Source organism: Perca fluviatilis, chromosome 14 (assembly GCF_010015445.1).
Source record: "Perca fluviatilis chromosome 14, GENO_Pfluv_1.0, whole genome shotgun sequence".
NCBI lineage: Eukaryota > Metazoa > Chordata > Actinopteri > Perciformes > Percidae > Perca > Perca fluviatilis.
In genome coordinates this window covers 4,832,246-4,849,226 of record NC_053125.1, presented here as the reverse complement: position 1 = coordinate 4,849,226, position 16,981 = coordinate 4,832,246, and the positions used below count along the sequence as shown (strand labels likewise).

The following is a 16,981-nucleotide window of genomic DNA, read 5'->3' as shown; positions in this document are numbered from 1 at the left end:
AACTGAACCCAACTAGTACTGCCAAATTTAAAATCCCAACCCTAACGCAACAAAATGAGCCCAACCCGAACCCAAACCCAAAACCGGATACTTTGTCGTGACCTGTTAGGTAGCAAAACTCTACAATTCAGGTCGAATTTTCATAGTTTTGACCGTCCTTTCTTTTGATGAAGAGGGATGTAAAAAATAAATACTATCGGAGGTCAAACTGTCAAAATGTTTTAGAGCCCGCCCTAATGCCATTAGCAATATTTTACCGTCTAAAGACTTTCGATATATTGGCCAATGTTTTACTTTTTTTTTTTAACAGGGACAAACATTTGGAAGCACCATACAGCAGAAGCCAAGGTACGGCAGCCAGGAAGTGCTGATCCGCCGAGCCAATATGATAAAATTGCTTCCTTGAATGCTAATAGGATGGCACAGTATCCTGGCGTCACCCTGAAAGGACATTCTCGACATCTTTGGTGTCTTGGATGAATCACTTAAAAACGCGAAAACAGTCGGCAGTTGCAGCCCTAACGTATGCGTAAAACTACTACAAGTGCAGTAGATCAGATGTTGAACAAGGAAGTGGATTGATGTTTACTACAGACAGCTAAATACGTTTACTGTTCCCCCGGGAATTTGTTCACACCTGTCTGACTGGACTTCTTTGGGATGTCACTTTGATTATTACTGATATAAATGGCTGCCAAAATTACGAAAAATAAGACCTAAGTTGTAATAAACCAGAATGATGCGTTATGACGATAAGGCATGCCGAGTGGGAAATTGGTACACCAAAAAGGTACATTATGACACTTCATCACAAACTGATGAGAGCCATCAGTGTGAGAGGAACTTCAGTGTTCTAACTACACTAAAACCAGCATCAGGGTGGCAGCGTAGGCCGCGGAATACGTCAAGTAAATGCATCGACATATCAAGGGTCCATGGACCATAGGACATGGCTACAGCTTTCCCCCACCCCTCACCGTGGCAACTTAGTCCACATGGCTGTTAAAGCGGTCGGTCCAAACTGGACCGGACCTGAACTCTAACTTGGCAAAAAAAACATCCTCAACTGCTTGAGCAGTGGAAGGTGACATGACAACTGCAGAGAAGTGTGGGGGGATGGGGGAGCAGGGATCAGGAGAGGCAGAGGGAGCTGGGGGACGAGGTGAGGGTGCACACCGGTGTGGGGAGGCCGTAATAGGAGGGGTCAGTGAAGGGGAAGAGGAAGAAGAGGAAGAGGAGGACCCCCATCAGGTAGGAGGAGAGGACGGTGAGGCGGTGGGGGTGCTCCATCGCTGCACTGATCGCTGGGAAACCCATGTAGTTACAGAAGGAGTGGCAGAGAACCGGACCTATCAGGTGACCTGCAACACAGGAAGAGGAAACATTAACACTGGACCCATATGCAAATATGCGTTTCCTAGGATGGTGAAGGAATGTCCCACCGTACTCTGCCTGTGATTGGCTCGTACTCATTGCCTTTGTTGGATCAATTAGTAGGGATAGACCGATTATCGGGCCGTTTGTTGGCAGTTTGCAGATTATCTGTATCTGCGTTTTATTTGCCTGATAACCGATACAGTTAATTAATTAAAAAGTGCGCTACTTAGGCTCCGCTACAGCTCTGGGTCTGTCCCTCTGCTTCGGTTTCACTCACCACTGAGTCTGACTTAAAGTGCTCATATTATGCATTTTGGCTTTTCCGCTTTCCTTTATTGCGCTATATATCTTTTTGTGCACGTTATAGGTTTACAAAGTGAAAAAGCCCAAAGTCCCCCCCAAAGGGACTTACCATCTCCAACAGAAAACACTGTTCACAAACTGCTCCAAACAGCTCTATTGTAGTCCAGCCTTTACTTCAGAGACAAACGTGGTCACTTTATAACACACGTTATAATGCTCGCCTAGCTGCTAGCGTGGCACGCCCTCATACTCTGCTTCTGACTGGCTAGTAGTCCTTACCTAGCTTACTGAGCATGTGCGACTCCCAACAAAGATGGAACAGAAGTGAGATGCCTCACTCTGTAGCTAAAACAGAGAGCTCAACACACAGGGTGAAAAGAGGAGCTGCAGTACAACAAAAATATGGTGTTTTCTGAAAATTAAACCACGTAAACCTATTCTGATATAACCTCTAAATATAATTCTGAACCTGAAAATTTGCATTTTAATGTCCCGGCCACGACACTATCTGACTATATTTTACTGTGCATTATGTTGAAAGTAGGGATACGACGATTATAGCTTTTGTAAAAAAATAATCACGGTGTCACGATTATTATGCATCAATTTCACGGTTAATGTATGAAATTACATGAACACTCTACAGTAGATTTTAATGTGTATTGCTGCCAGTTTTGAAAAAGATAGATAGATAGATAGATAGATAGATAGATAGATAGATAGATAGATAGATAGATAGATAGATAGATAGATAGATAGATAGATAGATAGATACACATTTTCCTATTTCAGGGTTCGTACACCTTTTCCAAGGTCAAATTCAAGCACTTTTCAAGCACTTTCAAGGTCCATTTTAAAGCTTTTTCTAGCACCTTACACCACCCTAAAATATATACCAATACATAGTCAAAATTATTATTTAGTGTTTTTGTCACATTAAAAGACATAATACTATAAACAGCCAAAATTATGTTTCGTAATAGCAGAAGGATCAGATATTTAAAGTGATGGTTCGGAGTAATTCACCCTAGGGTCCTTTGCACCATGACCTCGAGCCAAACACCCCCCCAGAAGCTTTTTTCACCTGGGTCTAACATTGGGAGAGTTGGCTAGAGTAGCGTTATCAGCTGAATAGCTTAGCAGCAGGGGATGCGATTCGTTTATCCCGTAAGTTACCCCACTAATAATGCCGAAATGATACCAAACGTAACAAGTAGTACAAATAGGTTATGCACTCATAAAAAGCGATGGATTGGAAAGTTTGTAAGTACACCAGAAGTTTATGTAAATAACACTTGCCTGCTGGCTTCTGCTCTCTGCTGTTGTTGTTCTGCTGTAAGCGCGAGTGCTTAGGGACATCTACAAATTACAACACCGAAAGAGATGCAACAAAAATATTTTTTAATTTAACTTTTTTTTTTAAAGTAAGTGCTGTAGTATAACTAGCAGGAGACAAGTAATAATTGAGGTAAGTTTGGAGACATTACCTTATTTAATCATTAAATTAATAAGTATTTTTGTTGTATCTCTTTTCGGTGTAGTAATTTGTAGACGGCCCTAAGCACTCGTCTAACTGCAGGTAGCAGCAGCAGCAGCAGCAACAACAACAACAGAGAGCAGAAGAGAGCAGGCAAGTGTTCATAAACTTCTGGTGTACTTACAAACTTTCCAATCCATCGTTTTATGAGTGCATAACCTATTTGTACTACTTGTAGACGTTTGGTATCATTTCGGGCATTATTAGTGGGGTAACTTACAAGATACAAACGTGGGTCCGTTAGCCCCTGCGCTAAGCTATTCAGCTGATAACGCTACTCTAGCTAACTCTCCCAATGTTAGACCCAAGTGAAAAAAGCTTCTGGGGGGGTGTTTGGCTCGAGGTCATGGTGCAAAGGACCCTAGGGTGAATTACTCCGAACCATCACTTTAAGCAAAACACAATTTTTATTTTTCAAAATGTATCACTGTCTAAGTAGACTTTGCTTGCCATCTAACCTGCCTGAGTCAATGTAAAAACAATTACACCAAACAAAATCACTGGAGAGGTTCACTTCACTAACCCTGAATTATCACCTTCTCTTCATGGTTCCTAAACATACAGTAAGACAGCTATGGAGAGGTAGCCTGGATGCCAGCCGAACTTAGCCCCGCCCACAAAATTCGAGGTCGGGAAGTTCATATTCTGACTAGAATCTGAGTATGACCACGTCAGGCTAATGGAGAGGATCACTGAGTGGGAGGATCTGAGCCAAATGACATGCAGCTGGGTCATTCTGGGTCAAAATCCAGGAAAAAAGGTGGTGCACCCTCTTAGATTTTGCTCAAAGTTTATGCTACCCTTAATGTCCTTTCACACTTTTTTGCAAATCTAGGGCATGCTGTACAAACTTGTAATGATTCAGTCATATTGACATGTTTGTCTTCCAACCTACAAAGTTTGGGCTGCCTATGAATTAATGTCCAAATATTGCTTCCCAGATAATGTGATTTGCAGGCTGTAAAACTTTAGTAATTTCAAGGGCTAAAAATATGAAGACATAGGATTTGAACAGAAATATTTTACAGGCCTTGGTTTTGGGACACATTCTTGATATAGACCAGGTTTGAACAAAATATGAGACAGTGCAACAACAACAACCTGTAATTATATTTTAACCCAGAAGACTCTGACAGTGCACAGGCACCTGCCTGATTATATTAGTTGAAAAAAATAAAAATAAAAAGTACTTCATTGCCAACGTTTGCAGGTTTTAATTTGCGGGTAGTTAACGTTACAGTTACTGTGACCTAACTTTGGCTATGTTCACTGCATATTCCACAAATTAACGTGCCATAACGGACATGCACTACTAAAATTACATTATCACACCAAGTACTCTGTCACTTAGCCTGTGAATTCTTAGCTAGAAGTTACTAGTGTTATCAAATCGGCGCTAACGTGTACAGTAGGCTACTTCAGTTGCCTTACTTGAAACTTACTTCATGTGACTCGAGAGGTCAGACTCGCCCATTGTGAACAGCTGCACGTCTTTTTGCAGACTTTACAAGAGACAACTCGTAGGGTTTGTCCGCGTTTAATCCATAATTTGTATTTTTCATCTTCCAGCCAACGTTCATTGAAACGACAACCCTGCCGACAGCGATATTACGAATCCCACTATGGCCACGCCAAGACCCGCCCTTCAATACCATTTATTGGCCAGGTGTCCATGATGCTTACGCAAGGTAGCGTAAGCTTGACCAATCGGCTATCTTAACCTTAACCACTCGAGGTGAAAGGCCTTACCCCAACCAATTGAGCTGCTTCTTAGGGCGGGTCTTGGCGTGGTAGCAGATCGCAGTCACACAGCGAGCAGGTTTAATTTTAGGCTCTCCAACATTTTATCTCTCCATTTAGTAAACAAACTATTCAGTAAGTTAGGCATTTGTTGTGAAATAAATACAGTTACAATTTCAACCATTCTCAAGCATTTTATCCAAAATTCAAGCACTTTTCAAACCTTGAAAACACAACATCAAAATTCAAGCATTTTCAAGGATTTCAAGCACCCGTACGAACCCTGCTATTTACATGTTAGCCAAGCAGCAGTGCTTCGCCTTCGTCACTTATTGGGAGCAGTAGGCTAGAAGGGAGCCGGTTACCTCCAGGATCTGTGCTAAGCTAGGCTAGTGGTGGGTGAGACAGACAGAGTTAGGACACGCATGGAGATGAGAAGGGTATGAATGGACTTATCTAACTCTGGGGGATACGCTGAATAAGCTAAAGTCCCAATAAGTCGGCATGTTCCTTTAACGTTACTGTTTATCTCCGAATCCAAACCACTGTCTGTAACCTGTAACACTGTTACAAAAATTCAGAGGCGCACGACCACACACGGTTGTGGAGCTTGCGGAGCCTTCACACTGTAAACGACAGCTGCTCCTTATACTGTACAGTGAATTAAGGGGGACAGTCCAAGACATTATAAACTAAACTAATTTAAGGATCGGTATTAGCGTCCAAACATAGATAGAAGATACAAAATGCAATTCATAAGTGTAGGATGTAAATGACAAGCATCTCACCTGTTCTGATAAAGATGAAGGCAGTGTAGGCCCCAAACACTGCTGTGTAGGAGAACTGGAACACTGTAGTAGACCAGAGGAAACATGGTTCATCATCAGCTTCTTCCTACGACTGTATCGCCAACTGACAGCGCGATACAGTCACAATGACTGCACTGTAACGGTGACACATCACTGAACACATCAGCGCTCACCTGCAGAGAGGAAGATCCCTGACAGCGTCCCCTGCCTGAACCGCAGCAGCTCAATCACGTGGTGGAAGTGAGCTGGAGGAGAGATGCAGCGACATCAATCAACGGCGCAACAAGCGTTGGCGTGAATCCGCTGCTTTCATGCGCTATGACTGCTACATGGAATCAAAACTAAAATGTACAAACCCCAATTCCAATGAAGTTGGGGCGTTGTTTAAAACATAAATAAAAAAACAGAATACAATGATTTGCAAATCCTTTTTAACCCATATTCAATTGAATTACACTACAAAGACAAGATATTTAATATTCAACCGATACATTTTTATTGTTTGTTGTATTGTTGTGTGCAAACATTCACTCATTTTGAATGTGACGCCTGCAACACGTTCCAAAACGAGTTTTTCCTGCATACCTTTACGACGTGCAACACTAGACGGCCAATCACAAACCTTATAAGATCTTGGTAGAAGCATGCTGCATGCTTATTGGCTCACTGACGCTCCTTAAGTATTGAAATTGGGTATTGAATGACGAGGCATTTTTCCATACTCGATACTAGGTCTGGGACGATATGCTTTTGTCCCAATTCGGTTCTGTCACCGTACATGGGTTCTGATTCGATTTGTGCTGCGATTTTCATTTATTGCGATTCTAGGAGTATTGCAAATCGATAGTATTGAGTATTGCGATTTTCTTTTCCTTCTTTAATGAAAACAAAAAGGTGAATAATACACTTCTAGAGACAGTATATCATGATACATTTCTAAAACTGGATTGTTTTCTAAGAAGAACGCACATCACATGTCAGTCAGACATTTAATAATACACATCTGATTTGGTACCCAGCTGTTGTGAAATTGTTTCAAGCACTTGAATAAGAAATTCATGTTGTTAAGTTTAAAACCGTCTAAAGGAAATGGTAAATTATTGTGTGATTAAAACTCATTTCATTTACATTATTTACAGTACTTGATGTACAGCTGATATGTGAAAAGGTACACAACCTTTTTTGTTTAACAGTAATTTAGTTTTACTGCGAACCGTCACAGGAAGGGCTTTTATTTCGAAGTAGCCTACACGGAAGTTGTCTGTTGTGTAATCTTGCTAGCTTACTGAGATGAACGTGAGACGCTAGATGCAAAACGTGTCCGTCAAGCTTAAGTTTTTCACTTTCTTGTTTGTAAAACTGCAATATTCAACAGTAAATGTTCACAGTACAAAGCAAGCGTTTTTGGTCGTCATTCGAAGCCATTCCACTACACCAGCGGTAGGCAGAACTCACCCACTCCAAAGAAGAGGGGGCAGGTGAAGATGGCGGTGAGAGGGCCAGCACAGGGCACCAGCATGGGCAGCATGCAAGCCCTGAACACCAGCTCCTCTGTTAACGGCGCCACCACCTGATTCCTCAACCAGCGCATGTCGCTGAAACACAGCATCCAGAACCACGGGTCTGCGGGGAGACAGAGACAGGGGAGCACGTTATTTCCACCTAAAGTAGAGAAACCACTTCGTAATAGTTCACCGACAGTCTTTCCCTGCAGCAGAATTTGGGCTGAGAAATGAGTAGGGCTGGGCATCGTTTGGATTTTAACAATTCTGATCCAATCGCAATTCTTCCTTTCGATTCCGGTTCTTATCGATTCCGATTGTTTGAGAGGTGGAGTTGAAACGGGTCACATGCTTATTTCACAAATAAGAGGAAAGGTTTGTAGTTTTACCGGGCTTTTTCATCGTAAAATAAAGCCACACTAGAGCGCTGCTTACTGTGCTCCATGGCTGCAACACAACAAGCGCCTGGCTGCTTCAGAAACCAAAACTTGCGTATATGAAATTGGGAAGCGATGATCAGATTTGAAACCAAATCCTCCAAACGATTCCAATAAAGAAAGGATTCTACTGGAATCTGAATTTTTTTTTTTAAACGATTCCAAGTAGGAATCGATTCTCGATGCCCAATCCTAATAAAAGATACAGATGAAGTGTAGCCATGATGTGCTTCGTCAATTAAATCTGGTTGGTTTGTCAAATGTTATGGTCTAGCAGATAAAATACCTGATTACCCGGAGCCGAAATACGTTATTATATGCAACTTAACCTTAATACTATGATCCATACAGTTACAAGTTTTAAAAATGTCAACACTGCCTCTTCCTAATTCCTGTTAAATCACATAAGACTAAGGCTATCTAAAGTTAGATCACTGTTCGTTTTTTTTTTTCTTTAAGTGTTTTAATCCGTGTTTTGGGGATCGTAAACACACTGTTTTGTAGGCTACTATACGTGTTCATTAAGATCTCATCTGAAGATTTCTATCATTCAAACAACTCTTTACAGCCAACATAATAAAATCTTGGGTTTTATTTGGGCTCAGTTAATGGATTCAGGCACGGAGAAGGAGAACTGAAGGCTCAGTTAGCAACGATTAGCTCCGTTAGCGGTTAGCTCCATTATAAAAGATATGGAGTGGAGCAGACTGGGCAGGGGTACCAACAACCAGACTGATAAATGACGTTCAGGGAGCTTTCACAGCGGTGTGGCCGCGGCATTTCTACGGTTTGTTAATAGAGTTAATCCCACGGCAAGACCAGCAGCAGCATGCTACTACTAACGATAGCCTCTGAGCCTGAAGTGACGCGTTGACGCTGTCATGCACACGGAGCACGACTTCACGAGGGGGAGGGGCTGGAGGCCGCTGGTATGTGTGCGCTGTAAAAAATACATTGTTGATTGGGAATTTTTTTTTAATTTGGATGTTATCTACCTGGTATAACCTATGTATGGGAAACAGGGATTACCATCCACAGCCATACCCCTTAGGACCTTAGCTAATGTTAGCAATCAAACGAAGCTGTGATTATGTCAAAAAATTGTGATTAGACAATTATGTTAAAAAAAAAAAAGAAAAAAAATATATATATATATATATTTTTTTTTTTTGATTAAGTTTATTTAAATGATTAAATTGGTAATTTTATATTATTGTTGTTACCACTGCTGACTAGGGCTGGGACGATTCATCGATGTAATCGATTACGTAAATGCGTCGACACGAATAATTTGCGTCGACGCGTCACGCATAGAAGTCTAAAAACAACGTGGCTGCCTCCAGCAACAGCGCAAGTATGGATTCCTCGCAAGTTCAACAACACGTTGAGGAAAAGGCTCGCACGAGGTCGCCTACATCTGGCTTCAGGTTGCAGTAAACATTCATTTTACTTCAACAGTGCAGTGTTAAACAATTTTAATAAATAGAGATTTGAACCTTATTGAAATTTTGTTTTGGGTAAATTGTTAATAATTGAGCAATGGGAAAATAATCAGCAATTGAAAAATTAATCGTTAGATTAATCGAAAAATTAATCATTATTCAACTAATCGAAAAAATAATCGCTAGATTAATCGTTTAAAAAATTATCGTTTGGGCTAGATTTATCGCTTAAAAAATAATCGTTTGGGACAGCCCTACTGCTGACCTGCTGCTAACCTGTTTGATGTCTTGCCCAGTGTCAAATATAGCCCGCTCTGCATTCCTTTGGTATGTATGAAAGATTAACTTGTATTTTACCTATTTCACCATTACCCATTATTAACCTGTGCTGCATTAACACCTCCCTCATGAGTGATGTCGCCCATTTCATCTTTTTATTACGGCTCGTTACTGCTTTGCATGGTTGAATGGTGCAAGAAGATGGCTCGGGTCTGTGTTGCTTAGCTGTGTTTTGATGCTTGCATGGCTCCTTATACTGAATGGGGATACTGTTGATGTGTAACTGTGCTAATGTCTTGCTGCTTCCTGTAGCTCTGCATGGCTTACTGAGAAAGCTTAGTTGTTGCTCTAGCTGTCTGTATGGTGTCTTGTTGACTTCTGTCTGTATAGTTTAACCTGTACTAATGTCTTGCTGTTCCTGTGGTCTAAAATCATCTGGCCAAAGGACTACAGTTGAAAATTAGCTGGCTGGCCAACACCGGCACATTTACAGAAATGTTAATTAATATGTGTTGTCCTTTATAAAATAAAGGATAACAATAAGAATTTTGAACATGTTAAAAATAAAAGATAATAATTGTTACAGGCCTACCCAAACTGTAATTAAAATCTGTCAAAAGTATTAAGTTGTATGGAGATGTGGTCCAATTTGGAAATGGCCCTAAAATCTGTGATGTTAAAATTTTTTGTCTGTCTTACCTAAGGCCACCCGGATCCCATCCATAAAGCTCCAGGGACAGTCCATGGCCAACTGCATGAGGGGGCCCAGAAACAGGACCTGCAGCACAGGAGCACAAGCGCGCGCACACACACGCGCACACACGCGCACACACGCGCACACACACACACACACACACACACACACACACACACACACACACACACTTCTGATCACGCTTCAACCTCCAGCGCTGAAACATGAAGCAAACGGTATGAAACTGTACACACTTCCTGTCTCCTAAAGGGGCGTGGCCTCGTTTGAAAGTGTAGTGAACGTCGTGCGGATGGATGAAAAGTTACATTTGTATAATTTATTAATATGTTCTTATGATAACGTTAGATATTTACACAGCTCAAAGACATATTTAGCATCACGGAGATTAGTTTTGTTAGGGCGCTCACCAATGTTAGCTAGGGCTGGGGGTAAACGATTATTTATTAAACAATTAATCGGGCGATTATTTTATAGATTAGTCGACTAATCTAATGACTAATTGGACAATTAATCTAACGTTTATTTTTCTGTTGCTGGATTAATAAAAACCATAATGTATCAAATAAGTACCAAAAATTAATATACTTTATTAAAAAGTTTTGCACAGCAAAAAATCTTCTGCTTTACACAAAATTAAATAAATACAATTATTTTACTGTTATACAAAATGAAAGGCCAGCCTGTTTACTCTTTTACAGTACAAACATAACTCTCTCATAACTCTAAAAAATTAATAAGTTGTAGTGCAAAAAAATACCGTGAAGTGCAGTATAGACATTCCTGAGAGTGTTTAACACAATATAAAATTCTTGTTTTCAGTTTTACAGTCCCAACATAAATCTCTCCTGTACAAAGCTACTGCAATCTGTTTGCTACCGTTAGCTAGATCTAGCAGCTGTGCACTTTGGTGGTGCAAGGCTAACCAACGCATCTTAGCTCTCTGTGCAGTTTGTTCGTGCTAGGTTAGTAGCTAACGTTAGCTACTATAGATAGCTGTGTTCTGCAGCCGTACGCTAGCTACGATTCAAGCCAACATTAGATGATAACTAACGTTAGCTAAACACAGCTGTCTAGACGCCAGTAGCTAGCTAACGTTAACGTTAGCTACTAACCTAGCACAAGACTAGCACAAACAAACTGCACGGAGAGCTAAGATAGTTAGCACTATTTTATTGGGGCTTTTTGCAGGGCTTTGTTGGGAATTATGTGAGGAGGTTGCTGTTTCGTTCTCCATTCTGCAATGTTTTGGTCTCCCACGTTATATACCGTCTATGGTGGCGAGCTGTGCCGAAGCGTCAACGCAAAAATTTGACGTCGACGAAATTTTTACGTCATCGACGCATCGCTACAGGCCTAATGTTAGCTGACATTAGCTTCTCCGTGTTGCCAGATCTCGCAAGAGTTTAGTCCCGAGACAGAAACGGGTCTCAAACTAAGTTAATTCTTTCCTGATGAAAAAAATGCTGTTTTAGTGTCAGAATGTTCTGGAGATTTGTGGGTCCAATATTTACTTTGGTGAATATGGGGCAAAAGAATCGCTCATAAGCTGTGTTCACGTTCACTTCTCCCATTGGAATCAACACACTCGAGACCTGCCGCTAGTCTCCTAAAGAGGCGTGGCGGTGGCGGAGACAAAGAGACAGGAAACTACTCTGAGTTGGGGCGTCTCGGTTCTAAACAGTCTCTGATGAAGCCAATGTGGAAGTGCCAAAACCTGCAGTTCATCGAATGGCCACATGAGGCCATCTCCAAAAGAGAGACAATCCCCATAGACCCCCATGTTAAAATGTCCAACTTTACAGCAGAATTAAACATGTTTACAGTCTGGTATAAAAAAAAAACGGTTTTGGTGTCTTAAGCTAAGTTCACCCTTCATGACAACTGTACTTCATGTGTTTTCTTTTATATTTTGTTTAAATTATATTCAGGCATAAAGTTCTGAGAAATTAAGGACATACAGCTTTGAGTAACAGTGGGCTGCCGTCACAAGAGGAGATAAGAGACTGGAGGCCCACCTCAGCTCCAGCTTGTTCAATTCTGCTTATAACAAACATAACAGCAACCGGCGACTTCATCATCGAAGACTTGTTTCTTACCATAGTGAGCATCAGAGGAAGTATGATGGCAGGAATAAGGCCTTCTAAGTGGATCCCCATGAGAGCCAGTAACGATGGGCCAGTCTGACACACACACACACACACACACACACACACACACACACACACACACACACACACACACACACACACACACACACACACACACACACACACACACACACACACACACGTCAAAAGCCTGACTCAAGTCTGATAATACAACAGGTAATGTGTCAGACAGCAGCACGACACAACAGCACATATACGGTCAAATGAATAACTTGTATAATCCTCAGGTGTTCTGGTCAGTGGTTTCTGAGACATGGACTCACCCTGACACCTGTGAATTCTCTCCATGTCCACACAAAGAGAGGCGACAGGCCCGACACGATGAGCACACTGGTGAAGCGTCTCTTTATCACAGTGGGGTGATCCCTAAGGAAGGAGAAAAATAAATAAATAAAATAAATCACATCACAGTCTCACATTGCCAGATCTTCCTCCACAGCACTGCAAAGGAAGGTCTGGCTAGTCCACACAGTATTCCGGGATAGGAGAAAAGAATGCTCTGGTTTCTTGGCATTTCTTTAAACCAATCACAAATCAGCTTGGCTGGCGCTAAGCGTCGGAGGGAGCAACGGTGCCTCTGCAAAATAGCCTCGGGAAGGAACTTGTTTTGGTGGAACATGTGGACGTAGGGAGGTGAGCTCTGGAATTATAATGGCTGTCGAGTGTGTGATGAGAATTTTACTCAAAAAAAAAAAGATGGATATAATTTGATTGTCGGTTCTAGCTCAGAGGATGTTTCCTGCATCGACCGGAGTTTAGAATGGCAACACACGAAAGCGGAAGGTGAGGGACATCCGGCCGAAAATGAGGGACATCTGGCGGGACCTCCGGCAACACCTGTCGATATAGACTACAGTGCATCCCCCTTTGCCCCGCTCTCTCTCAGACCACAAATAAGCACAAACTATATGAGCCATGTATATTATGTTTGTTTATGGTTTATAGTTTTCACCTATTACGTAACGTAGGACGTCATGGGGGTTGGTCTCACAATAATCAGTCTATTTATACACCTGGACACCTGCATGGCGGAGTCTAGAGGGGCATTTTTTGTTGACCGCAAGTTTTTCCACATTTACGTTTACCTTTTTGCAGTATTTTTCAGGTAACTGGATTTTGTTTATTAATGTTTTTTCTGACTTTCAAATGAACAATAAATCCTTGAAAGCATATCTCAGAGTGGATCTGAATTATTCAAACAGCGCGTAATACAGGCGATTGTTCCCTGACTCCCTCACTCTCGGCGGCTTATGGCGGTTGCAAAGAAGTCGCTACACAAACAAACGAGGTTTCGGGATGGCTGAATTTGAGTTGCAACTAAGTTGCATGCGTCTCATAGGGCATAAGTAAGTGACTTAGAGTTAATTTTGCCTTAGGGCCCCCAAATAGCTAGTCTGTCCATGGTTGTGCCAAGGTGAGTAGCCTAATTATCAGATCCATTTTTAAGTACTTCATTACAGGCCACATAGCGGCGCTTTTATGCAACGATCCGATACCACGTAATAAAGCCCTAAAGAAAATCTACGTTAAAGTAGTTTATTTATGTTCTTTTTCCGTTATAACGGACTGTCAAACTGGAGAATAAAAGAAAGTTCTGTGGCATTCATTGTTTGTGTATGTTCATGTTTCCCAAAAAGTTTAACCTGAGACAACAACAAAGATAGAAATAATACAACAAAGACAATACAATAAGAAAACAAAGACAAAAATAATACCACATCCATACAGAGATAGTAGTATACAGTTGTTAAAACATAATAAAATATATGACACACTGGTATCGGATCGGTACTCGGTATCGGAATCGGTATCGGGAAGCAACAAATGGTATCGGGCCATCTCTAATGTCCATTGAGCCTAATTAATAGATAGCTACGCTATGCCGGTGTCGTAGTGTTTCCCTTCTATTAAAACACGTAGCGCCCCCATCTGTAGTTAGGGTTAGAGATAAGGTTTGGTTCAGGTTTAGCTAACGTTAGGGGGAAAACACATATCGACGGGAGTGTTTGACACAAACCCATATTGTGCTCATGGAGAGTGTGTCTCTCCACCGCTGTGTGGCTCACCTCGGCAGGTCACTCCTCCACACGTATAAACTCCCAACATACGAACACGCCAGCAGCAGACAGGACAGCACTGACAGCCAGCATAAGCCGTCTGGAGGTACGAAGCCGCCATTGCTGTGTTCCATGTCCTCTGTCATAAGGTTTGGTGATAAATCCTCCTCCTCTGCCATAACGACTGCCGGTTGAGACTCAAGCAAACAACTACTCGGCACCGGGGCGGTTGGTGGACCATCTAACACGATAAAACATCCGCCAACATGAAGCGTAAAGATGCCATACACCTCCTTTCAAAACGTGAGCTAACGTTGCTAGCTGGAATACTAGCTAGCTCTCGCGGCGCTCTATAATGACGTCATCTTATGTTGCTTTTTTTTTTTTTTTCTTCTTCTTCTTCTTCTTCTTCGAGGTTTTACGGCAGCAGCTGGCATTCTATTTGTTTCCATTACTGCCATCCTGTGTAATAAATTATGTTCTTCAATGGTCATAGTATGCTGTCATAAAATCTCCTAAAACGAAGGGCAAATTAGTTTTGTTCCTGACTTCCAAGGGGTCTTTCTTTTCAGGGTAGAGTTCTCAACAAGCTACATATAGAGTCTATTTTCTAATGGTTAAGAAAATGTATCTAAACTACGGAAGAGGATTAGGGCCACGTCTGAAAAAATGTATTGGAGTTTGGAGTTTAAAGTCAGAATTCTGAGAAGGAAGTCTGAATTCTGACTTTAAAGCTATAGTGCGTAGTTTCTGTCTCCCACATTAGGATATTATTTTTTTATATATATTATTTTAAGTAATGACAACAACAACCTATTTTTCATTAGAAAAATTTAGATTTAAAAAAAACAACTGCTTTCTTATTTCTCTCTTTCATTGCAGTTTGTCTTGTAGAATATTTCTGTATTAGTGAAATGTCCATGTTTTTACGGATAAATACATTTAACCTTGCCCTATTATGGGAAATCATCACATTTTATATCAATGATACAAAACATTTGATTTATTGGAGTAACAGCGGCATGAACCTTATCATAGATCTTGGACAAACATTGGAACAAAAAGTACAAGTTGTCTTGAATAGTTAAACCTTTTTAGACAGAAGACATTTGGATATGGCAGGGTAAGAAAAGCACAAAAATGTAGCTGCTTCAGTTTCAGGGTCCTGCCTAGTATAGTTCATGCTGGCTCACTTTCCCTGTCATGGCTAACTAGAACAGTGCCATCCTTAATGGTATTAGTTACATCCATGCTTTTCTAATTTACATTTTTCAGAGGACTTTAAGGACTTTTTTGTCCATGTTGGCTTAGAATTTGAGATGTAAAAAATTATTCTTGATCTTGGAAACAGAACAAAACTTTCATGAGAAAGAATAACATTTCGATCTCAATATTACACTTTGTTTTGAACTGCTCCTACTCCATTAAAGCAACACTATGTAACTTTTAGCTGCAGCTGTTCCAGTGAGACAACCTGTAGGGGGACCGTCCCCCTACAGGTTGGAACTACATCTCACGTCGTGTAGCGCGAGTTGTAGTTCCAGTGAGACAACCTGTAGGGCTTTAACTTTTAAGTTACATAGCGTTGCTTTAAGCTAGGTTTATGGTTGCTGCGGTTTTCAATGCGCGAGGGCCGCGTGCCATAAAATGACGTCCCCACGGCTGTCGTTTCCAGCGCGAAGGCTCCGCAAGCAAGCAACATGTCGGTAAAGGATATTTGCCGTTTGTGTAGCGAGAATTTACGGATAAAAGGCACCATTTCACATTCCCGGTCCATATTCCAAAAGAAGGATCCAAGAGAAAAAAGCAGTAGCGAGCGGCTAACAGAATTAGAGCTACCGCTGTCTTAAAATACTGGTTAGCTGATTGGATAAACCATCTGTCTATCACCACCTATGTTGGTGATAGACGCTTCTCGTTGCGTCACACCTAAACCCTCCTCAAAACCAACGCTGATTGGTCGGTCGTTTGGCGAACAGCTCCAAATGTTCTCTATCTCAAGATGCCACACTGATCTGCGAGTAGAAAACTGAAGCTCGCGAGATCAGGACGGTCTCACGAGGCTAGCTTTCATTTACTTCTGGTTTCTTCTTCCCTACTACTTCTTGCTCATTCACAGATTAGTTTGTCTGTACGCCCTCTGGTGTTTCCGAGAGTACTGCAATGAACAATGCGTTGAGCCAGAGACGGTTAGCAGACCAACTCGAGCTAGTTTCCGGTCTCTGTGTCCCGTGGGCTCCGCCACCACCACGCCTCTTTAGGAGTCTAGCGGCAGCTCCGAGTGTATTGATTCCAACGGGAGAAGTGACAAGAGAAATATGGACCCAGTTTTCACAAGCCACAAATCTCCAGAACATTCTGACATTAAAATGGCATTTTTCAGACAGACACATCAGGAGAGAATTAACTTTGTTTGAGACCTGTTTCTGTCTCAGGACCAAACTCTCGCGAGATCTGGCGACACAGAGAAGCTAACGTCAGCTAACGTTGGTGAACGCCCTAACAAAACTAATCTCCGTGATGCTAAATATGTCTTTTAACTCTGTACATATCTAACGTTAGTAAAAGAACATATTAATAAATTACTGAAATATAACTTTTCATTCATCTACACG

At 41.5% G+C, this 16,981-nt stretch overlaps 1 protein-coding gene across 1 annotated transcript; it reads right to left on the bottom strand.

The window, feature by feature from the left end:
* Positions 1–1,055: 1,055 nt before the first annotated feature.
* rce1a (Ras converting CAAX endopeptidase 1a) lies at positions 1,056–14,545 on the bottom strand. The gene is made up of 8 exons (XM_039822745.1): positions 14,376–14,545; positions 12,573–12,675; positions 12,238–12,321; positions 10,126–10,204; positions 7,222–7,389; positions 5,940–6,011; positions 5,746–5,808; positions 1,056–1,361 (listed from the first exon to the last, which is right to left on the bottom strand). The coding sequence occupies exons 1-8, from the start codon at positions 14,543–14,545 to the stop codon at positions 1,132–1,134; spliced, it is 969 nt and encodes a 322-aa protein (XP_039678679.1). The 3' UTR covers positions 1,056–1,131.
* Positions 14,546–16,981: the final 2,436 nt, after the last annotated feature.